The sequence below is a fragment of the Larus michahellis genome, chromosome 3, assembly GCF_964199755.1.
Source record: "Larus michahellis chromosome 3, bLarMic1.1, whole genome shotgun sequence".
Taxonomy (NCBI): domain Eukaryota; kingdom Metazoa; phylum Chordata; class Aves; order Charadriiformes; family Laridae; genus Larus; species Larus michahellis.
Genome location: NC_133898.1, coordinates 38,200,003 through 38,224,837, shown reverse-complemented (window position 1 = coordinate 38,224,837; position 24,835 = coordinate 38,200,003). Strand labels below are relative to the sequence as shown.

The window sequence follows — 24,835 nt, the reverse complement described above, 5'->3', positions numbered from 1 at the left end:
GGAACCTTCTCCTTGTATATGTGTGTTTAGTTCTTCGATGCTGCAGAAGGGATTGAATCACTTTTCAAGAAAGCACAGTATTTCTTATTCGAATAACTACTTACATTATAAATCTATGGCACTGTATAACTTGTGATTCTTGTTCATGTAGGCCAAAATCTCTGGGAAATGAGGATTAGTATATATTAAAATAAAATTTAAGGCAATTTGTCTGATATAAAACATGGTATTTAGCTGAACCAGAGTAAACTGAGGCATAGAGAGAACAAATAATGTAGTCTTGGGATTTATATTTGATTGTCTTATTGTAACAGACTACAGATAATAGAAAACTGTCTACCAAAACAGTCATCTCCACAAAAAGGCATGTCTAATTATTTTACTCTTATAGTTTGCTAATCTCCTGGTTAGAGTTGTCTTCTCACATTATGAGAAACCAATATAAGTAGAATGTTTCAACTTTTTCATTAAATAGAGGGATAGAGGCTTGCTTTTTCTGAAGCTGTAATTAAAGCTGGTTGTTCCTGCATTCATGAAGGCAGTAGATGAAAAATTGATTTAGAAGAAAATACTTCAAGACTTGCTGACTCCAAAAGAGCTAATTTTCTTAGTGCAAACAGTTTTAGGATATTTTCAGGGTATTTTAAAAGGCAGAGTCTTGTTTCTAAATGAAACTCTGTATGCATCTTTATCTTGTAATGATTTTAAAAGCTGAATTTGGATTAACATGATATGATCATCTGCATGCATGATCAATAGTTACTTCTTGGGAAGATGCGTGATACTTAGTAGCTTCTGAAATTATTCTGAATCAATAATTTAAGAGTTCATCCTGAAAAATTTCCCTTTAGTTCATTTATTAAAGTGTTAACCTGGTGATGAGAGGGTGGTGAAACAGTCCTGTAAAACTTCAATAACCACACTTGTAAAATGAAGACCTTTTGGACAATGCATAACCTGAAAGTCACTGTTTAAAGACTGCCTGAGAGAAACTTAGGTTTGGAAGTTGTTCCCTCTCCCTGTACTCCGGTCATCCATCCTCATTCAGCCTGCACAGATCTGTAGATGGCATACTAGTTTTAGAGTTGCTGGTTATGTTGTATCTCTACACCCCTGTAGACCTAATCTAGGTGATCGTGTTTTCTTTCTTCTTCAAGTATGTTGAGCATACACCACTATGCTACAGGTTTGTGTGTTTCCATAGGCCCATGGAGTTAAAAATCAGTAGGATGCACTCATTTTACACTAGGGACTTTAGCATAGACAGGCTTTGGCCGCATTTATTGGCATAGATAAGATGATTTAAATCAGGCAGACAAGGGTCAGAGTTTCAAAGATCCACAGGCTTGTGCTTGTTTTGACTTCAGGGAGAGCTGGATGGATTCTTCTAAAACTATGGCCATGAGGCCCCAGCTACAGTTCAGTTACCTGTGTTGTGTTTCAAGAATAACTGCCTATATTTACATGCATCTACTAGATGTTATACTTCTCATCATGTGTAAGAGAGAATCTTTGTAATTAAATGTAGTTGCTTAATCCAGGCAGAAGCATGACACATATGGTGGTGTGGTTTTTTTCAAACACTTTTTAAATCAGAAGGACGCAAGAGAAAAGGACTTGAGAGGTCTGTAGTCCCTAAATACCAGTTCTACTTCTGTTCTCTTATACCAAGGAGATTCCCCTGGTGTCTGAATTTTAGTCACGTTGATTGTAGTGGAAAGCATTGAGATCGGCTCTCCTGAAGTGCAGTATAGGTTTAAAATGACTTCCTTGTTTTAAAACAATCCTTTACGTGCCCTGCTTTCCTCTAACAATCTGAAAAAGGTTTAGAAGCACCAAGTGGTAAATAAAAACTAGCAGTTGAAGCTGCAAGGGTAAAATTACAAGGATTGTTAACCCTCATGCTTCACTTAATAAACTGATCGACAGCTAGGATTAAATGAATTTTCCTCCACTCGGCGTTAGTGTGTTGTGCCGTTAGGTTCATGCTGTTGATTGTACCTCTGAGACATCCACGCTGGGCCTTTTTTCTGGGAAAAGAATGCCGAGTTAGCTGCGTTATTGATCGCTTACAGCCTGCTAGTCCTGACATTCGTAATTCATTTTATACCAGTGCGGAGAGGGGAGAGAAGGCCTGACGCCTCTTTGCTTAGATGCTCTGAGTAAGCTGGGCCTCTGTGAGCCAGGTGGGGCATCCGCTAGGGTTGCGCGAGCAGCCAGCGCTGAAGTTTGCAGTTTAATAACAGCTAATTTTCTTTGTGCTCAGTCAGAGTTTGTGCGTGCTTTTCCCCTGCCCCCTGCTCAGTACTCGAGGTAGCTGATGGTGGAACCCGCAGCCTGTCAAACTGTGCAAGAAAGGAGGTCCCTGCTCTTTCTGCGGTTTTGGGGGAAAATATGCTGGATGCAGGGAAAAGCTGTTGTTTATGGAAGAAAAGCCGAGCTGGAAAAGCATTCATCCACCTTCTGGAAGACTGCTTGGGGAATATCCACTGAATACAGTGAATTAACTTGCTCTCATTTATGGGATAGCAGAAATACTGCTGTTGGAAAGAAAACCTCTCCTAAACGGACTTTCTGCTGTCCCCGTATTTTCATGAGGTAATAAATCATAGAATTGGGGCATATTCAAGAGAGCAGGGCTAGCTTGGTTTGGGTTTCAGTGAGGACACGGTATAGTTGTTTGTGAGGTTTTTCTGAGTTCCTCGTGGTACAAACAGAAAAGGATTTCTTTGGATGCAATGAGGCAAACGCATAGCAGCGTCTTGTACCCTTTACGATAAGCAATGCTATTTTGGCTTGTGGTAGTCGTTTTCACGCCCACCCCACTCAGTCTGCATGAAAAATACACAGTTTAAATCCCTGCAATTTCTGAGACTCATGATTTATCTTTCAGAGTTCAGACGGGTCCCTCTCAGGGGTTATGCAGAAGTGGAAGGAGTATCAGCTCCAGTGTCTGAAATATTTGTATGAGGCACCCCCCATTGCGGCAGGTAAGCCTGCTTGGTCGGAATAGGATGTATTAATTTTTAAAATGCATTATAACAGTAGCAAAGGAGTGATTATGAACTTGAAAATACTTCTCCAGTTTGCTTTCCAGTCCATTTGCTTCCACCTGCTCTCTGTGGGGCTTTTCCTGCTGCTGAGGAAGCATTTTATAGAATAATCTCATTGTAAAGATGTTAGTATTTAGTTCCAGAGTGTTTTGCAGTGCTAAGTGGTGGCTGTAGCACATTACGGCAGCACACTAATGCAATTCCCCTGAAGCTTTTTTAGGGGTCAGGGTTGAGAAGATCACACAGGTGTTAGGGAATGTGGGGCCATGCTGTTCATATTGACCTAGCAGTTTGTGGGCCTTAAAGCTTATAAATTATTTTGAGTGTTGTAAAATGCTGGAATGTCTTTAAAAAAAAAAAGTGCCTAAGTGAAAATGAGAATGCAGCTTGTCTTAGCAGTTGGGCTGCTGTAATGTGCTGAGAGCAGCTGCGATGTGCCAGCATCATGGTGTTTAGAGGACACTGGTGACTTGTGAATGATGCTCACAACTGGACACAGTACGGCCTCTCTTATGCTTCAGTGGCTTTGTGACACAGTGAGAAAGATAAGATGGGTCTGAGTTGTATCTGTGAAGAATTATCTCAAAACGGTTAATTATCCTTCTCTTAGGTACGTTATTACGGCAGAGCGAGAGCAGTAGCTGATGACAACAACGGCAGGGAAACATTCATCTCCCTCCGCTCCATTATCCTGTTGAGTGGTTGAGTGCTGCCCTCTAAGAATGACAGTTTAATAAATCTGAAGTTGAAGTATTCTCATGTTGATTAAGCTGTAATGCAAAGTTATGGTTGTGTGTAGGTATTTTGCTGATGGATCTATATATTAGGCTAGACTTTCGAACTGCATGACTGTGAACCATTCTCAGGAATTATTATCTATGGTATTCATAGCAAAAATGATTTTAATTTAAAGTGAGACACATAAGAGTGTAAAAGAGAAAAGATTGGAATGGATCAGTATTGATGTACCTTTCTTGTCCCTTGATTTAGTCAAAGACCCTAATCTGTTCTTTAGTTTCCGACTGAAACAACAGTTTCTTGTTGTGTGGGGAATAAACTCTTTTGGAAAAATAAATTTTGTTTAACTCCACATCGAAGTATAGTTGCATAATGCTGTTATGGCTTAAATGCATGTGTCCGCATTTCCTTTTATCTTCTGCTCTTCAGTCTTTTCCTCCTTGCAGTATTAATACAAGGCAGTGGCATGACCCTCCCTTCCATCTCTCTGCAGAAGGCAAGTTTTGCAACAGAACATTTGACAACTACGCCTGCTGGCCGGATGGACTGCCCGGCACCTATGTCAATGTCAGCTGCCCCTGGTATCTCCCCTGGGCTAATGCAGGTGAGAACCTTTCCTTACAGGCACAGCTTTAAACTAACCTTGGTTTCCTTGCACAGTCTTAGCAAGGATAAAATTTGCTTAACTGGCTATGAGTGCAGTCAGTTCTCTGCAGATAAAAGTAGGAATGAGGCTCAATATGATACACTCTTTATCTTTGTTTAGCAAGAGAAAATGAAAATGAGAGAAGAGACTGTTCTTAAGGGTCGTGTTTAACTTGTATTTTTGTGCTCTCGCCTGTTTTTGCTGCTTGAGTAGTGGTGACTTAATAAAATAGTACTGTGGTGCTTGTTGAAGACTATCTAACAATAATAATGGTTTAGTTTGAAAACTAAGATAAAAGTAGCAAAGCTAGATGGTAGGTCGTTCTGTGGTAGATAAAGACAAAAAGGTCTAAAGTGAGAGAGGTTTGTGCTGCTTCCCGAGATAAACTTATTTCTCAGAATGCTGCAGGATGAAGGCCTTGTCAGTGGTTGCAAAGACTTCTTCTCTGAAGGACTGAATGTCACCTTTAGATTTTACACCCTTATGTACACGTACACTTGATGCCACTTGAAGGTAATGTGTATTAATTCGCTTCGCCTAGTATTCTGTCTTTGAAACCAGTGACTTGTACGGCTGCTTCTTTGTGAAGACCTTTCTAAGTTTTGAAGTCTAAACAAAACAGTTTATTAATTAGCTACCTTGGTGTGGCAAATTGGCTTTGGTCCCTGTTAAGGGACAGAGGATACTGGTTAGCAAGGATGTATAAAATCTGACTGCTGGATGTAAATATAGTTTAAGTGTTGGTACGAAGGGATTTCAGGAATGAGAAAGAAAAGGGATGGGATGGTCAGAGGACACTTAGATGTACTGGATAATATGGGACCTGGGCATGATGTAAATGGTATGGCATAAGGAGTGGAGATTGTACCAGGTCTGGCTGGGGTGGGGGCGACTTTCTTCATAGCAGCCTGTATGGTGCTGTTCTTTGTATTTCTGGCTAGAAGTGTTGATAATACACCAGTGGTTTGGCTGTTGCTGAACAGTGCTTGCATGGTATCAAAGCTCTCGCCAACCCATGCCTTGCTTAAGGCTGGTAGGCTGGGGGTCTGCAGGAATTTGGGAGTAATGATTACGCGTGCGGAAGCCCTGCTTTCCAAGAAGTGGCTGAGCATCTGCCTGCTGATGGGAGGCAGTGAATAAATTCCTTATTTTACTTTGCTTTACACACGCAGCGTTTGCTTTTCTTATTAAACTGTCATCATCTTGAAGGGGTGGTGGGGGGTTTGAGAAATGCTCACACCAAAATCAAAATGTCATCACAACACTGACAAAAGCAGACAATTTACACAGTAAAACTCCACCCTTTGTCCCTTCACCGCTTCACAACCACAAAAGATTCCCCACAATTATTCCCTCCTCTGGCAACATCCAGTACCGGTTTTGCCTGTTACCGCTCCTGGTTACTGTCTTCATCTTGCCCAACGAGCTTTTCCACCTTATTTTCTCCCCCATCCTTTGGAGGAGGGGGAGTGGCTGGGTGGGCATTTGGCAGCTGGCCACGGTCAACTCATCACATCCAGCACAGTATCTCCAGGGGCTGCAAGGAAGTCTCTTCCCTGGTGCCTGCAGCAACTCCTCCCCTCCATCTCCTCTGACCTCAGTGCTCACAGGGCTGTTTCTCACACTTTCTCCACGCACCCCCCACCCTCCCTCACTGCTGGGCAGCATTTGGCCCTTTCTTACATACATTTCCCCTGAGGCGGCACCATCTCGGCTGTCAGCCGCGCCCTGCGGTAGATCTGTTGGAACCATCTGTGTCCAGCATGGGGCAGCTCCAGCGTCTCCTCACAGAGGCTCTCCTGCCGTGCTCCCCTGCCGTCCTCCCCTGCCAGCACCTAGACACAGACAGCCAGGACACTTGGTAACCTGCTGTGGCACTTTATAGCGCTTACTGTTGAGTGGGAGAGATGCTTGGAAATGTACAAATTTGGTAATGGGGTGTGTGGGGAAATGTCAGGTCAGCTATCACAACGCTTTCACTGTCTGGCTAGCTTTAAGCTCGTCTCAGAGGTGAGTCTCTAAAACAAGATTGCCAAGTCTGGATTGCTATTTTCACTTTAACTTGGTGCATCTTCTGTACTAGGGTTTCAAGGGAAAAGATGGGAACCAACATTACGGTGTACTTAGTGGTTAGGGACATGCGTGCTGTGTTGGGAGAGATCATCTGCTCCATTCTTTCTGCCCCTGGGGTCCTGCTGCCACTTGGTTACCTCTTCTGCCTTGCCTGCCTTCTGAAGTGACCTGCGTGCCTTGGCAGTTTTATTCCTGTCTTGTTTGTGATGAACATTGATGTTGGGGTGACTTCCCCACCTCCCCCTCCCCTGATGTATTACCCTGTATTCTACTGGGTGAATATTATACTACTGTGTCCATATTTCTAACCTCTGCACAACTTTTGCATTATCTCAGCTGCCTTGGTAGTAGCTGCCAATTTGATAACCTCTTAAACTAAAACGCTGTTTGATAATCCTCTTCAGTTTATTAATCAAGATATTATATTTTTAAAATGGATAAACAAGCTTTTATAAATGTATGAAATTTAATATTTACCTCATAATTAATTGACACAAAACTATTGAATGCTGCAGAATTTTTTCAGTGATGCTAATCTTTCTGGGTATCTAAAAACTCTTCACAGGATTAAACTTCTTTCCTCTAAACCTGTTTACTTGCAATCTTTAAGACCCTGGACACAGTTATTTGACTTCCAACTGCTCTTGAAATATCGTCGCTGGAGAGAGCCAAGGTTTAACACAGTACTGCAGATTAATAAATTATTGGAATGCGCAATATCTTTCATACTTTTGGAAATAAGTTTTTTATGAAATTAATTATCCTGAAAACAGTGTTTGTTTCAGTGAAAAGAATAACAGCATTTTGTATAACCCCTTGCTAGGGAGGATTGCAAAATTACTTCAGAAAGGCATTAGACCTCTGGACGTGTTCCCTTGTTGTGCATACTGTGCATATACTTCAGTTTCTGTTTTATCAGTGAGGAACAAGAATGGAACAAGGAGGCCTTTCGTTGTCTAATATAAAACAAGAAGTTTGTATTGGTGCCAGGTACGCAATTTAGGAGCCTGAATTACCTGACACTATTTTGTGATGTCTTGTGGAGTCATGTTCAAAGTGAATGCTAATGGGCTGCCACAATGGAGAGGTAACATCTTTTTAATGGAAGATCTACAGCAATAGGGAATTGGATACCCTGTGATTTACAGTAATCACTAAAGCATGCTTATTACTTGTTCTTGTTTAGCCCCCTACTTGGAACTTGAAACAGATTCTAGCACTGCAAGGCTTCCATCTCTTCACTTGATGAAAATGGAGAAAATGAAAAGATGAGACCTTGTTTGGGAAGTACCTTCAAAAAATGTTTAGTGAAGGTCATCATTAAGTATGAAATGCTCAGCCAAGCTTACTCATTTAAGACTACTGTTCCCTTGATTAGGGGTCAGGTTTTCAAGTGAAAAGTTTGCTGGGCAACTTCATACCCCCAGAAGTTCCCTAGGGAATAAATTGAAACACTTGAAACTGAATACTGCTCGTGATGGGGTACTAAAATGGAACAAGCGTTGAGTGCAAGTGTCTTTATGACCTGCCCATTTCCGTTGGAAGCAGGGACAGGTGAGCCAGGAGGCATATAGAAATGCTGATCATTCAAGGATAGGATTTGTAAAGCCAAAGCCTACCCAGAATCTGACAAGTGATTTAAGGGCAACAAAAAGGGCTTCTAAACAGATATGAGAAAAATCTTGTGACAAAGGATGGGGAAATAACTGAGGTACTTGCTGCCTTCTTCACTATGGCCTTTACTGGTAAAACGCCTTCAGCAATCCTGAGCCCCTGAGAAAAGTGATAAAATCTCAAGCAAGGAATACTTACCCTTGGTGGAGAAGGATCAGATTATGGAACACTTAAACAGGACATACACGAGTCTGTGGGACTTTGTGGCGTGCACTAATAAGTGCTGAATGAACTGGTTGATGCCATTATGAGGTTACTCTTTATTATCTTTGAAAGGTCATGGCAATTGAGGGAGATTCCTGAGGACTGGAAGAAAGCAATTCCACCACCACTGTCTTCCAGAAGCACAAGGAGGAGAATCTGGGGAACTATAGGTGATTGGCCTTGTGTAAGTCCCCGTGGAGGTGATGGAGCAAATAATCCTGGAAACTGTTTCCAAACACATAAAGAACAAGGAGATGATTGGGAGCAGTCAGCATGGATTTGTGAAGGTGAAATCATACTTGACGAACCTGATAGCCTTCTATGATGAGATGAGTAGCTCGGTGGATAAGAGGATAGAAGTGGATGTTGTTTATCTTGACTCTAGAAAGCCTTTTGACATTGTCTCCCATAACATCCTCATTGAAAAACTGATAAAGTCTGGATTAGACAAATGAACATGAGATAAACTGAATACTGACTGAGCTGCTGGACATATAGGGTTGTGGTCAGTAGCACAAAGTCCAATGGGAAATCAGTCCCTAGTGGTGTACCCAGGGACTGGTAGTAGGACAAATACTGTTTAACGTCTTTATTAATGATCTGGATGATGGGACTTGAGCGTACCTTCAGCAAGTTTGCAGACCATAACAAAACTGGGAGGAGTGGCTGGTATACCACATGATTGTGCTGCCATTCAGAAGGACCTTGAGAGGCTGAAGAAATGGGCCGACAGGAATCCTGTGAAGTTCTGCAAAAGGAAATGCAGAGTCCTGTCCAGGGATAGCTGCATGCACCAGTACTGACTGTCTGGACGGCAGCTTGGCAGAAAAGGCTCTGGAGGTCCTGGTGGACACCAAGCTCAGCAGGAGCAGCAATGTGGCCTTGAGGCGAAGAACACCAACAACCTTCTGGGCTGTATTAGGGAGAGTGTCACTGGCAGCTTGAGGGGAATGATCCTTTCCCTTTACTCTGGGGGTTGAGGCACATCTGGAATGCTCTGTCCGGTTCTGTGCTCCCCAGTATGAGACACATATGGACATGATATAGCAAGTCCAGCAAATGATCATGAAGATTGTTAATGGTTGGGAGCGTCCCTCATGAGATGAGGCTGAGAGCTGGCTTTCTTCAGCCTGGAGAAGGGAGGACTCAGGGGGATCTTATCAATGCGTATTGTCACAAATGGAAATACAGGAAATTTCCTTTGAGCATCAGGTTGGTCAAACCTGGAACAGGTGACCCAGAGAGGTTTTGGAGTCTCTGTCCTTGAAGATGATGGTCAAAGCTTGACTGGACATGGACCTGAGCAACTTTCCCTAGTTCACCCTGCTCTGAGCAGGAACTTTTCCACTAGAAAATCTCCAGAGCCCCTTTCCAGTCCTTGCTGTTTTGTGATTCTCTGTTTCTGTTAATTTTTTTAACATTATAAGCCTCAGTAACTAGTTAGTGTCAGATGTTACAAATTTCCATTGGTGTCAGCCAGAATAGGAGATAGGGAAAATAATTTGTATGGGAAGAGTTTGTAATGCTGAAGCATTCCTTGACCAATTACAGGTTTTGCAAACCTTATACTTTAACAGCTTTTATTCTTGTTTGTGTCCCAGTCTTCTTGTGCTAGCAGCTGTCAGTCTTGAGCCTGTCCTTCTGCAAGTCTCAACAGCAGATGTAGCTCAGCAGGTTGCCTAGCAGACTGGCAAGCTGAAAATGATATGGAGAACTTCTTACCTGCTCAGCAGGTATGTGCTGTGCAACTAGTCCAGCCCCACATGATGTTAGGAGGTTCTTGTCTCTGCTTGCTGCTGCAGAAGTGCTCACTGAGGTGTCACTTTCTTCTTGCCTCCTCAGTGTGGCAGCTTTGGAATCGTTGCCTGCATTGTGGGTGTGGGCTCAGCAGTAATGCTTTCTCCAGGTCTTCAGATTGTTCCTTTCTCTCAAGGTACAAGAGCAACTGTGGGGAGATGGGAATCTGCTCATTGAATAACTTGAGCATAGAACTGGCTTCCTCAGCACTGTCTATCCAGACTTGTGTGCGTAGAGAGACTCAAGACCAGTCTTTCACAAGACAAATCCATGGAGGATGAGCCTGCAGGTCTCTTGTGCTAAGCAATGGGTGCAGTTGCAAGGCTTTTGTCTTGCAGCATCACTCACCTTGTGATGACAACATTTGTCTTCTGCCCTTTTTGAAAGTGCCACTTGATAAGGTGGCCTATAAAGAACAGCAGAGACAATCAATATTGTCCTGCGTGTGGTCAGATCTCTTTAAAAATGCTGAGTCTGAGACTTTTTCTTTTTGTGTTACTTAGTCTGTGTGTAAGCATCCCTGCCAAACTCAGTATTGGCACGCTGTCTGCAAGGATGGACAGTCTGAAAGCTGGGAATGTGTCTGTGGTAATTGGTTAGAAAAAAGACTGAACATTGGACCAAGATTTTATGCTCAAAACCATGTATTCCCTGTACTGCTACAGACTGGCTTTGTGACAGCCAAGTAAACTGAAACTGAATATCTAGAGGAATTTTATTTTATTGCTCACACTGAAGTACTGGGCGTTGAGTTGTCAGTGCCCTTTTGGGATGTGGCCCAAAGGTTGGTTTATTACATGTTTCTTCAGTGGCACTTCACTGCTGCCTTTTCCCACCTAATTGCTAAATAAGCATTTGCGTAGCTGTGCAGCAAAATAGGTTGGGAACTTCAACCAACTGAAATGTTGGGGCAGTTCTTAATTTCTTTGAGTATTTCCCCCCACTCCATGCAGATCAGTTTCTTGATTGGCGTGACTGCAGCTGCGTTAGCGTGTATCTATTTCAACTACATTGGTCACCATGGTATTCTATGAAACTGCCCTAACTCACCAAGAAATCATGAAATAAGGATATTATACATATTTGGGTACTTGGTATCACACTGAAGCCAAAGCAGCTGAGGTTTAGAGTAGCCTCTGCTTCAATGCAGGTTAAACAATTGTCACTAGAATGAGAAATAGGTGGCTAATGTGTCTTACAGCACAGTGCAGGGGTTTGGTGTCACTGAAAATAAGGACCCCAGTCACTGCTGGGCTGTAACTGGGTGGTAGGAGTTCTGCGTCCCTCTGGTGCTGTATAAAACAGCTTTGTGCATGTGGTGTGGAAGCCCTTTGGGACAATGAGAAGCCGTGGCAAAGGGGCAAACAAGGTGGAGGGGAAATCAAATTTTGGTCAAACAAAGCATTCTCTTCAGGATTATTAGGTATAATTCATAAACCTTCTCTTTGGGAAGACTTCTTGTGTTTCAAAGGGGTGTTTTGAAGTGCTTTGAAAATATGAAGTGAAAATGTCTTAATTACCCAAAAAAATGCATGCTTAGTTTATGCCATGCCTTGCTTACCCACCTCCCTGCGCTCCCCCCCTTTCCTTTTGGTAAGGAAAGGTTGTATTTGTACTTCTAGTAGCTTGCTTATACGTCGTCAAAACAGCAAACTGCAGCAATTTCAAACCTGTATGAGCTACTTCACTCCAGGTCTTTGTTTTGCTTCTGTTTGTGCTCCCACTGTTGGGCAGGGCCTTATGGGGAGATGCTGAAGTAGCAGGAGGGGAGGGAGGTTATTGCTAGAGGGATTTGTTCTGTGAAGCTTCTAGCACAGATTTTTTGGACCATGGCCAAAGCTTGTTGAAGGCAAATTTCATGTACTTCTGGCTGCCTGAGTTGAAGCTCTTGTTTCCCATATGTGTCTCATGTCTTGGGCCAAATCTTGCCCTTAGTGGAAACCTGGAAAGCCTACTCAGTTTCTGGTAGCACTGAGGTCAATACTGGGTAAACTTTGCACATTTTGCTATTGACATTGTAGTTAGTGAGACTACCATGAGTTATACTTGGGCAGCGGCTGTCTCCAAAGTCCAATCAGCGCAGAAACCTCCGAGGGGAGCAGTATTCCTTTAAGGGACGGCGGGCACGTCGCCTCACTGTCAGTGGCTGTGTGCTTTTTCTTGTTACCTTCTTATAATTGAAGGCCAGCTGCCAATAACACCATGTGGATTTGGAAACCATGGAGCTACACACTTCATCTTGCAATTATGCCCCCTCTGGGGTTCTGATATTTTATTGTTTAATAGCATTAAATCCTTTTTAATTAAAAAACCTTCCAGGGGTACTAGTTTCAGGCGAGTTATGTGAACAGGAGACACATCAGTTGCTCCTATACGTACTGGGCTGCACAAAGGCTGGCTGCAAACTTGGGTTAACACAGATGTGGCTGTTATTCAGATCTCCACTCAAAATCTTCTAATCTCTTTGAATGCTTTTGTTTCAGCTTAGGACCTGTCTCTGGTTTTGAGGTGTCTGATAACTGTATCGGAAGACTGCTGGTCTGTGTCTGTGTTGGTATCTTGCTCTGGCACTGTAGTGAATTTTGAAGCAAGCCCCTGGTTGTCCTATTTGCTGTGACTGAGCTAGTTTGAGCAGTTTGGGGGTCTGTTTCTTTGGAAAAAAACTAAACCAGATGCTGTGCTCTATGTGTGCGTAGGATTCTCTTCAGTCCTGGATGGAGACATAAGGCCTGATGGCTTGTCTGTATTACTTTGAATTCTTCCAATGTGACCATACACGGGCCATTGGAGGAGGACTGAACTACCAAGCTCTTGTTAAATCCAGGATGTTTCTTGTGCCAGGTAAAGGGCTGGATGGTTTGTATGCCTTTAACTGCTGTTGACTGTGAGGCCTCAATGCTTTGTAATTCCCCATGCTCTCTAGATCCACCTTTCTCCTAGTTTAAAATCCTTTCCTTTGTTTAACTAATAACTTCCGTTGTCATTCACCTTTGCTTGAATCACTCGTCTCCTATAATTCATTTTATTTTCTGTATTATCCTCTCTTTACTACACTATATACTGCAGTGGTGACACCTGGTCCTTTGTTATCCCAGAAGACCAGGCAAAGTACAGCCTGGGGACCCCTGAAAACAACATAGCTTTTCAGCCTGTGACGTGAAAGACCTGAAAGCCTCTCCAGTGGCAGAATAACCCAGCAGTAATATCAGATGATCTTTGATAGTAACCTTGTGGCTGCCTCTGGCTACTAGAGGTGCAGTCAGAGTCTGATTAAATCTAGTAAAGCGAAGGGGGTGTTGTGGAGATCTGGGACCACAGCTGTACTTCACGCAATAGTTTTGCCAGTCACAGAGACTGCATGAACTGAGCTTCTTGTGGGGATGTGGTAATGCAGAAGCTGGAGACTGGGTTTCGGCACCAGAGTGCCTTTAGGTGCAAGGACACATCCGGGTCAGCTGTTTCCCATTTCCCTCTGCTGTAACCTACGTTTGAAACCCTTTTTCTAGCACTCTCCATTCCCTCTCTGGTGACAGAACTGCGTTTCCTGCTGTGTCTTTAGGTAAGTGTGGGCTCCGCATGAGGCTTTGGATGGAAATGGGGCATTTGCCTGGGAACTGCCAAGCACCGGAGGTTACTGGTCTGACCATGAGAACGTTATGCTTTTTAAAAGCAATTCCCCTAGGGTTATGAGATGTAGGCAGACCTTCTTGTGGTGCAACAGAGATGATGGAAATTGTCTGCACGGTCCCCACCCTGCATTAGTGTCTAGCTTAGTCCAGGCTACTGTTTACATCATGAATGCAGCAAGCCTTGACTCTTGCCCCTTGTGTGGCGTCTTCCCCTCCCCGAAGGCTGTGGTTATAGACTTACACAGTTGTAATGGCATCACGCACGGCAATACTGCAGATCCCATTCCCTGCTACACAAGCAGCACAAACATAAGTGTTGAAATGGACTTTGGGATCTGAGAGATTCACCTGTAGTGGTTGTGCCCACCAAGGAGGAGGGCAGAAAAAGGAAAAGAGAGCCTTGTCATGTTTGCCAAGGTGTTGCCACAAGTGCTTTGGGTCTGTGAGATGCCATATTGCACCTAGGTGAGAGAGGATTACAAGTAGACTTCTGCCTCAGCAGGGATTTTTGGGTCATTGACTGGTGGTGGGGATGTCCCGTAGTGTAATGCTCTCTCCACAGCAGAATGCTCATGGACTGGGCAGGCAGCAGTGTCAGGAGGGAGCAGGTTGGTGGTAAGCACTGGTTTGGGGTTAGGGGAGTCCTGTGGCTGACTTCATCTATCTGTAAGTCTTGCTCAAATGTTGTCCCATGAGCAATGTGGTCCGACCAGTCTCCTGGGCGCACCGTGTGTGGGCCTCTGGAAAAGCTTCTGGAGCCAGCTTTTTCCTAAAAGTGATTCAGTGCCTTCCCCACTGCATCCCGCCATCAAATGTGGTTGTGGAGGGCTGATGTCCAAGTGTCTGCACTCCTGGGGCATCTGCTGTGCTGCAGGATTAAAACCACTGTGTCCTGGTCCTCTTCCCTTTCCCCAGGGTTGCCTGTGTTTGGGCACTGTTCAGGCTCGGAGTGGGAGGGAGTCTGGGGACAGAGTGCCACAAGCAAAAAGCAGAAACAGAACGACGACGCTCAATTTTGTTTGCGAGACCTTCTATGGGTAGCGATGCTGGGGTGGTGAAACTCTACTGCCGCCTGTGCAAGGCACACCAAAGGAACCAACATATGTTGCTTTCTAGAGGGGTCTGCAGAAAGCCCTACAGCTGAGGAACCAGACATTTGTGTGAGTTTTGGAACGTTTGGTTCGGGGGACAAGATTAAATCTTGTCCGGTTTAATCTCTCTCACTTTTTGTTTAATCATCCAGTTCCATAGTTTGAGATCTTTTTAAAACCAAGGTAGTTAGCAGATGGCTACATGAGCATATGGCTAAACTACCTGTTTGTCTTTTAACATGCAAGAAAATAAATTTCACTTCAAATATTGGATACAGTGAAGATGATTAGACATTTATTACATTTCTTCCCTTCTTTGCTCTAATAAAACCAAGTTTACAGAAAGCTCTCCATAATGCTGGAAAGGGGTGTGACCTTCTTTTCAGTGAAAAAGATGTTGCTTTGCATTTGCTAACCCATAAGCAATCCAAAATTTATACTTCCTTGCACTAAAAGCTGTCTCAAACTAATTGGCAATCTCGGTTTGCTTAAAAATAAATAAATAAATAAAACCCTCGAGTCTTTCAAGTTCATCTCTGCCTCTGTCTGTTAGTTTCCATCTGGTAGTACACCAGAGAACTCTAGAACATATGCTGCTCATCTCAAGGGTAGATATAGGGATTGTTGGAAGAAATAATTTTAAAAAATCATTAACAGATAGATATTAATGTGCATCTACTGTGGGCCATGTGGCAATGCCATTCTCCATTTTATCAGTTCTATTTGTTTAAACTAATAAAATGTATTTTTAAATAAATTGCTGGTTAACTTCAGATCGAGGCACATGCAACAGAGCAGTGGCTTATGAACTTTCAGCTGGGGTGAGACCTGTGATTTCCTTTAGGGACAGTGAAATCTGTATGCTCCGACTCTGCTGCAGCCAGGACATGGGCATTCCTCATCCTGATAGGAACAGAAGGAAACTTTGCACGTGGCCAGATATTGAGGTGCATCCCTGGAGGTATTTAAAAGATGGATAGACGTAGTGCTTAGCGATATCGTTTAGTGATGGTTTTTGTCAGTGTTAAGTTGATGGTTGTACCCGATGATCTGAAAGGTCCCTTCCAACCTAGGCAATTCTGTGTATAGGTGATGGGAGCGGCTGCGTTTTGCTCGATCAGGTGCAGATCTGGTCACCTGAGGCCCTCTAGGAAGAATTTACTTTTCTGCGTTGCTAGGCATAGCATAAAAGCTGGATGGCCTTGCTTTAGGATATCAGTTTGCTGTGACTGCGTCTGTGAGAGTTAGAGTAGTTGGCAAGACTCTGTGTTTCCCAGCAATTTTTCAGCTATAACTGTATAGTGTGTTTGTTTTGTAAAAAATAATTCCTTGAGATGTAGTGTCAAGGATACCGAGGCACGTCTCTGTAGAGACAGAGCTGAGCCTGGTGCTGTGGCAGCTCAAGAAGTTGCCTCCAGCTGATCTGACTGAATAAGACATTTAAGTGAGAAATAAACACCGTTACACCCAGCTGCAAAGAAGCTACTGGACTACCTCTGTGCCTTGCCCATGCTAGTCTAGCAGGTAGCTTAGCTTCCAACAAACATGTTTGAGCTCACCAATTACCTTAAACTTCATCTATGCTCTCATTACAGGTCTTGCATAACTGAAGTACGTATTATCTACCCACTTTTATTTCTTTGTGGTAGCAGTATACTCTGTGAAATGGAGGAACCTCAAACCTTTCTTCATGTTACTTGCACCTAAGAACTTGCAGTTTTTAATTACAGTGGACAAAGAGTAAATTGAACTAATTAGGGGCCTGAATAAACATAGTACTTTTGTGTGCTACATAATTAAATACCTTGTTGAAAACAGCTTATTATCTTTCTGGCTTACTTAAATGTTGCCAATTAGTAAAGTATTGATTTTCTCTTTCCAAGTCCCAAAGATGAGATAAATCATGAATGCCTGATCTTAAAACTGCAGAGGTGGAGACCAACTTGCTAGAAGAGCCATATGACCTGCAGTACACTTCTTCAGGAATCCCTGGCAGTTCCCCTTTGTGTGACGGGAAACGCTCCTCTCATATCCAACCTACGTGTGTTCTCTCGCATAACAAATACACTTTGCAATACGGAGCTTAAAGGTTGCTTCTTTCTCCCAAGATTCTCAGTTGAATTTGGGTGAAGATACAACTCAATCTTATATATCTAAAAAAGTACATACTTTCTGTAAAGGTGAATCACACTCTTTGCCTTTTGAAGTTATTAGCTCTGTGTTTGATTATTTTTTTTAATAATATTTTCATTTGACAGAGTAGTCATGCAAAAAAAGTGTAGACTGACTTTAAAGATTGTAAGTAGTTTAATTATAGGACATCCTCCCTTTCACGCCCATTTCACAAATGCAGATGTATCTTGAAAACGTGCTAACTTCTACAAGGATTGTATTTGTTAATCATGTACACAGTTTTATTTTTGTTGCAGTATTACCCTTCTCCACTCACCTGTTCTGATGGTAACTTTCCCCTTGAAAGTTTTCTGTAATAGACTAGATTTTCCCTGAGAGACCCAGGTCCCTGCTATGAATTTTGAAAGTATGCCTAATCCTCCTCAAACATGCTCCAAATGTTAACTATTAGGATTCCCGTACATTGCTTTAAATTTAGTTTGAATAAGAACAAAGTTTTTCTGGGCAACATGTTTATGAGAGAACCTGGGTAAATGACTAGTTCAATGACAATAATAATGATAGCAGTGGTTGGCACCTGGACAGACTCTTCTGACCTTTCTGGAACTAATTTACTTTTTGACAATTGAAATGAGCAGAAACAAATTAAGCAAGAAAAGGATCAAGTGCTCATCAGCATATTTCCTCTGAAAGCAAAAAAAACTGGCTTCCACATGCAAAACCTGCCTGATAATTGTCCTGGAGCTTAATGAAGCGGGGCATCAACAATTTCCTTTAAACAGAATGAAAGCATGGGTAAAAATGTGGAAAAGATTGCGTTTGTGTGGCTGATAAATGACAGTGGGCCTCTAACTTTTGAGAAATGTGAGGGTAGGGTTGGCAGTGGCTATTCAAGGAAGGATTGCACCTTGGCAGGAAAAGAAAATTTGAAGTCAAAAGGATGGTATGTTCATCCAAATACCTTTCAAGCAATGAAAATTGAGTGGAAACAAAAATGGAATAGAAAACTTGTGGAAGATTACCGATAGAATGGTGCAAGACTCCCTGATTTTTAGATTGGGGTAGGTCCCAACTTTGGAATGGAGGGTAAGAATCAGAGATTGGTATAAAGATTGGCTGTGTAATTGAAAGGTAAACCAGACCTAAATCTGCAGCTTTAGTGGTTTCCAGTAATTATTGACAGAAAAGATGATGTTTTCCATAATAAAAAGCACTTGGTACTCTTTTTAATATTTGTAAGAGCTTGTACTTTGTAGCTGCTAGGTTTGCAGAACTTTGCTTGACAGATTCAACACAATAGAATTCTGGTTTAAGGGTGATGTTTTTCAAGAATGTTTTGTCAAAACCTTGTTCTGCATTTGTCCCTGTGGACTGGGGCAATCCCAAGCACAAATACAGGCTGGGCAGAGAAGGACTTGGGGGTGTTGGTTGATGAGAAGCTCAACATGAGCCGGCAACATGTGCTCGCAGCCCAGAAAGCCAACTGCATCCTGAGCTGCATCAAAAGAAGTGTGGCCAGCAGATCGAGGGAGGTGATTCTCTCTCTGTACTCCACTCTGGTGAGACCCCACCTGAAATACTGCGTCCAGCTCTGCGGCCCCCAACATGAGAAGGACATGGACCTGTTGGAGCGATGATGAGGGGGCTGGAGCACCTCTTCTGTGAAGACAGACTGAGAGAATTGGGGTTGTTCAACCTGGAGAAGAGAAGGCCCCAGAGAACTTAGAGCAGCCTTCCAGTACCTAAAGGGGGCCTACAGGAAAGATAGGGAGGGACTTTTTATCAGGGAGTGTAGTGATAGGATGAGGGGTAACAGTTTCAAACTGAAAGAGGGGAAATTTAGATGAGATATTACAAAGAAATTCTTTCCTGTGAGGGTGGTGAGACACTGGAACAGGTTGCCCAGAAAAGCTGTGGGTGCCCCATCCCTGGAGGTGTTCAAGGCCAGGCTGGATGGGGCTTTGAGCTGCCTGGTCTAGTGGGAGGTGTCCCTGCCCATGGCAGGGGGGTTGGAACTAGATGATCTTTAAGGTCCCTTCCAACCCAAACCATTCTGGGATTTCAGCATGTAGATGAAGAAGAGGTCTCCTATGGTACTAGTGATACGGCTCTTGCTGCTCACCGAGGGTGAATTCTTATGCGCACTCCTAGACTTTCTAGAGTTTCTACAGTTTTCAAAGGCCACATGACAGCAGAGCAGCGGTCCTTTCTTTTCAAATCCTGTGTTACTGTTGGGCCAGACATGCTTTTGGTGGACAGGCTGAGTGGGACTTCTCGTGCCCTTGCTGGTCAGATATGGCTCCAGATTGGAAGGCAGAGACACTTCATTGATTTCACCCTTGCTCACTGCTTGGCTGGAGCAGGAGGAGGTGCTGGGGGTGTGGTAAGGAAGGCTGAGGAATGGATCGGAAAGAAAGGAGATACGAGAGGCTACAGTCAGGTTGCTATTTTGTTTAATTCCAGTGTTTTTGGAGGATGGCAAGTCAGAATAGGAGCCGTGAGAGGAATAGGAAAGTGCAGAAGGGGAAGGGTCAGCAGTGGGGTAGGCAGATCAGCAGCATAAAAGTAAGCATTGCAACAACAGGGAGGGTTGGAGGAATAAAGCTGAAGAGGAGGACCAAGGAGAGGAATGCAAGTTGAGGAGAAAGAAGAATACTGTAACTGTAGCTAGAAGGAGAGAGGGGCAAAGGAGGTAGAGAGAAGAGGATGGATTTGGGAGAAGACGACAGAAGAATGATAGTGTTAGGATATATCTACTACAGAGCTTGAAACTCAAAATTGGTATCCCCTTGTCGTGTAGCAGAGAAATCCATTGGCAAAGCATGTGGCTGTATCGGCGGGGCACAGGGCAGTGTCCTCAGCAGTGGAATCAAGGGCTGTATGTCTTCTTACACCTGAGCTAGCTGGCTTGGGGTTTTATTGCACAGTACTATTTCTTATCATATAGATGCAGCTTATATCTGTAATTCTGGGTTTACGGAGAGTATAAGAGTGACATCTGTAGCAAAGCCTTTACTGGTTGATAGCATTTTTCTTTGTGGCTTCAGGTGCTTTACCTCATGCATACAGAGATAAGAAGCCTTTAACCAATGCCAGAGTGCACAGCTTCCTCAATAAAAATGTATGTCTTCACTCTTTGAAATGCATGAGATGCTTCATTGTATTTGCTCTGCTTTGCAGTATCCACTTCCTTTACTTTCTGTAGATGGTGGGTAATGCTTGTGGAATTATAGTAATCTCTAAATGAAGTTTGGTGGTTTGGGTTCCTTTTTGTGGTATGTTTTGTAGTTGCCTGTGCTGAAAGCTTCCAGTTGCTTAGGATTTTTTTTTTTGGTTTATCTTTATAACTATCCTGTGAGAGGTGATAAATTAGTGTTACTGGTTTTGAGGATAACGGAATACCACTAATTTCCCTATTGCCAAAGATTGGCAGTTTGTTTGCAGCACCTGGCATTGTTTTTAGCCTGCATCTTCTGGAGCTTCTCGTTTTGCTCAGAAGCTGCATCAAACAACTAGTGTTTATTTGCATGTGTACGTCCCTCTCCCTCCTAGGTATGTATGTTTAACATACTAATTATCTGTTTGGTTTTTTTCTCAAAGTTGTTTTTCCTTGCTTTAGCTCAGCGAGCATCATGCTAATGATTTGGCTGGTTGTTTCCTTTTCCGTTTAGCTTGTTTTTCTTTCACTGTCTGCATGTTTTGTTTGTTTGTTTTTTGGGGGAGGTGGGTGTTTATAAGTCCTTGGAGCATGAGCATAGTAAAATAGAACCTGTCCTCTGCCCTGGGAAGACTTTAGTTGTGTCTTTTGTAGCCTTTTGGGAAAACTTTTTATTGCATGTTGTTTTGCTTGATTTTAACATCCTCTAATGAGATGTCTTCTATTAATTACATTACCTAACTGATCCAATAACTTTAAAACACAAAACCTCTTAGAACCGTTTTTACAAGTTTATTATGCATTAAACTTCCAATCATGTTCGTTGTTGCAATAAATTTATTCCAACCCACTTTTACTTATTCTGAACAGAACTTTTAATGGTGCTTTTTGGTATCTTACCAAACCTTCACAAAGCTGTACCATTATCATAAATACTTGTTTTTCATAAACAACCTTCTTTTATTACATTGATTCACATATCTTTTATAGTTCATAAACACTCTCTATTAAACCTAATGCACGCATACATGTGTGCATTTTTATGAGTTGTTTTTTAAAGTCTATTTCAAAAAGTTATGTTAGGTTTCAGTGTGGTCTAGCATAGTTAATTCAGCTCTTTCTCAATACAAATTACGCAGCTGAAATATTTGGATAGAGTAATACTCTGTTAAAAAATGGAATGTTTTTTCAGGAGGATATTTTAATTTTTATGAGATATTAACTTTTACACAATGATGTATAAGGTTACAACTTAATGAATGCTTTGTGATTTGGCATGGTCTACTCTGCTCACACAACCTTTATTGGCCAACCATTATGCAAGTAGTTTTTAATGATGAAGCTGTATTCTGTCACTTCTCCACAGATCTCTTATTCCTTCACTATACAGAATGGATCTGCTTGTGAGAGACATAGTAAAGGCTCTTCTCTGCAGGATCATTGCCTCCTTAACTGTGGGAGTTTGTGTTGAGTGAGGCAAGATATTGCAGAGCTGGCAAGGGCGATCTCTGCACTAAGAGAAACTGAGCGCCCATGCACAACAAATTTTGTGGCTGCATAATTTTCTTTATTGTATAAATCTGGCTTTACTATGTGACTAGAACATGCTCTATTTTTTGGATCATCTGTGAAAACGTATGAGATAATAGCATTCAGTGTTCATTGCGGAGCTGAACTGGTGGTCTTTGAATGGACCATACAAATAAGAAAATACTGTATTTGGTATAAACTTGTTTCAGTATGCTTAAATAGGACTTGACATCTCTCAGTGCTAAAGATGAATAATTTCTCATTTAATGATCTTCCTCTAGTCTATATCCTGAATAAAACAGTGGATTCTGTTGGAAAAAATGTATGACTGTGTGTGTAGAAACAGTGTTATTGGGTGGAACTAAAACCCACATAAGTAGCTTTAGCTTAACACTTCCCAATTCTTGAATGTTTAGTTTTGTTGTGTTAATTACATCCCAAAACTAATACTTTTAAATATGAATTTTTATGTAGGCAATATCCCTTGGGTGACGTGAGGCAGCATCACCTCCATATGCAGAGTCTCTGGCTTTGTGATTTTGATAGCAAAGCACAGCATTCGGGCACTGAGGATTTGCAGGGCGCCCAGGGTGGGCTTGTGCAGCCTGTGGCATGGCCTGTGCCCGCTTAAATGGATCTCCCCTCGCACCATATAAAGGTATCTGTTAGGTCTGCATAAGCTCACGTCCATCTCTTGGTAGGAGTGTGGATGCATGACTGTCTTCTCTTGTCACTCCTCTTCTTTGCAGCAATTATTTTTCTGTTGGAAGAGGTTGGTGGGATTCCTGGATCTTTCAAGCTAGGAGCTAGTGTGATCGGGATGTTGGGATCTGTTTCCCCACCTTTCACCCAGACCATAGAATATAATTGAAAATTAGTTTCTTCCTGCTGCCAGAATTTGAAGTAACCACCAGCCTTTCTGCCTTCAAGGCAAAATGTAAGGCGTAGCTCTTCTTTTTTTTTTTTTTTTTTTTTATCATTGCTAAAGCAAAGGGGTTTGGATGACTAATACGCTGTGAGGGAGGAGGAATAGTGGGAAGGGATACTAAATAAAGTACCCATAGTTAAACTGCCTGTTGAGGTAATATAATTTCGGACGATGTGGCAGTGAGCCCAGCATAAATGCGCATTTTGATAAATGTGATTCTTGGACAGTAGTGCAGGCTGGAGCTCCTCCTGCTCCCCAGAGGCTTCGTGATCAGGCTGCTCCCTGGCGTCGTTATTTCCAGCTGCACGCTCATGGGCGAAGTGCATGACTCCCGGGTTTAGGATGTCTTTGTTGTAAGCAGCACTGGGGTTGGGACTGAGTGACACTTGTGCAGCAGCTTTTACAGCCCAAGAGTGGCTCCTTCCAGGAGCAGTGCCCTGGTCACACCAAATGGTAACTGAACAGAGCTGCTGATGGGGAGTGCAACCTCCTAAGTTCTGATAAATTGTGGTCCCCATCAAAGGGCAAGTTTCCGATTTCGGGAACAAACCAGCCTGCTTTGAAGACTGTCGTGATGCTCTCATACTGCAGGGTCCCTGTTTTACTGAGAAAATTGCTGCCTCTTCCAAAATGATTCCCTGCTGGAAATAGAGGAGAGAGGTATTAACGGAGGAGAGGTCTATAATACTTGACACGCAGCAGCCAGACAAAACTGCGGTCCCTCTTGTTCTTTTTCTCATTCTCTCGTCTCTCTGCCTGAATAGAATTGATTGGATAGGACATGTTGTAATTTGTTTTTACAATGAATAATGTTCCAGTTTATCCTCAGGGACAGTTGGGTGAGTAATCTCACACCGACCCTGGCACCCTGATGTTGTAAAATGCAGATCAGGTTGGTTGTTTTAAGCAGAGGAATCATTTAATTTGGTTTTATTTCTAGTAAAAGGGGGCTAATAAGGTAATGTTTGTGAGCCTCCTGCCCATACGATAACATATTTTCTCCATATATAGAAGTATTTAGCTAGATATAGTATTTGATTTGATTTACAGATTCATCAGAGAACTAAATAGATGTTATTAACTTCAGTGATAACTCTTGGGCTCTCCTCTCCGTCTTTTATCAGTTTACAAATACCGAGTGTTGGGCATCAGCCCATGTTTTAACATGTAATTCTAACGAGGTGAGATTGATACTGTTCAAATAAACTGGCTTCGTTAAGCTGCTGTTCCAAAGGCTGTGCAACTCTGTGAGTGAATGCATCTATCTTACAGGTTAGAGAAAATCAGATTCCCTATGCACTGGCTGTAGATTTCATTATTGTCTGTTTGTTTTATTTGCAGAGGATGATAGCTAGTTCTAGAATGTAATAATCAGTGTGATTTGAAATATTGACTATATGGTAACGAAAAACATTACAAGACAGGGAAAAAGTTGTTGTAGGATTGTGAGGAGACAGCAACCCACTCGAACCTTCAAAAATGATTGTTCATCATGCTGGTCTATTAGAACTGAAGCTGATCCTTGTATGTTTGGTATTTGCGCTGCATTAAAGGTAAGAGGGCCTGAGTCACTCTGCAGAACTCAGGCACGGACAAAAGTGAATCACCTCTGACTAAACCACCTGCAAGTAAGAAGCTGAAACTGCTCAGCAGTTGAGGGGGAAGCTCTGTGTGTGCCTTGCTTCTGTCATGGCACGCAGGCAACCTCCAAGCATATCATTGTTAGCTTGCTTCCCTATGTATTAATAACCGATTTATTTATTTTTTTGAGCAACGGCTTCATATGAAAGCTGAAGGGAATGAGATTCCTGGTGAGCTTTGGATCAGGCCCACAGCAAAGAGAGAATGTGTACGAATACTATCCCTTTATCCATTTTAGGAGGTTGAAGATTTTTGCCATCCTAAACCATGACAAGCTGTGCAGAGAGGGGGTCGTAAAAAGTCCGTGTGAAAAAAATCATTTTAATAGCACTTGTAGGTAGTTTTAATGCAAACCACATGCTTTCCTCTGGGCAGTATGAATGACAAGATGCTTGCCGTGCTTGAGTCAAAACGTCCGTGATTAAAAGCCAGTGGATCCCTGTGAAATTAGTTGGAACTGCTTTCACTAAGCAAAGATGAATTTAGCTTTGTTGTGGTTTAACCCCAGCTGGCAGCTGGAACTGTGCAGCTGCTCACTCAC

General features: G+C 42.6%; 1 protein-coding gene across 3 annotated transcripts in view; it reads left to right on the top strand.

Moving 5' to 3' along the window:
* Window positions 1–24,835, top strand: part of GLP1R (glucagon like peptide 1 receptor) — an 86,423-nt gene that overhangs the window by 27,553 nt on the left and 34,035 nt on the right. For all 3 annotated transcript variants that reach the window (XM_074579715.1, XM_074579714.1, XM_074579713.1), the window contains exons 2-3: window positions 2,894–2,990; window positions 4,285–4,395. In XM_074579715.1, the coding sequence (XP_074435816.1) occupies window positions 2,921–2,990; window positions 4,285–4,395 (181 nt within the window). In that variant the 5' untranslated portion in view covers window positions 2,894–2,920. The remainder of the gene's footprint in view (window positions 1–2,893; window positions 2,991–4,284; window positions 4,396–24,835) is intronic.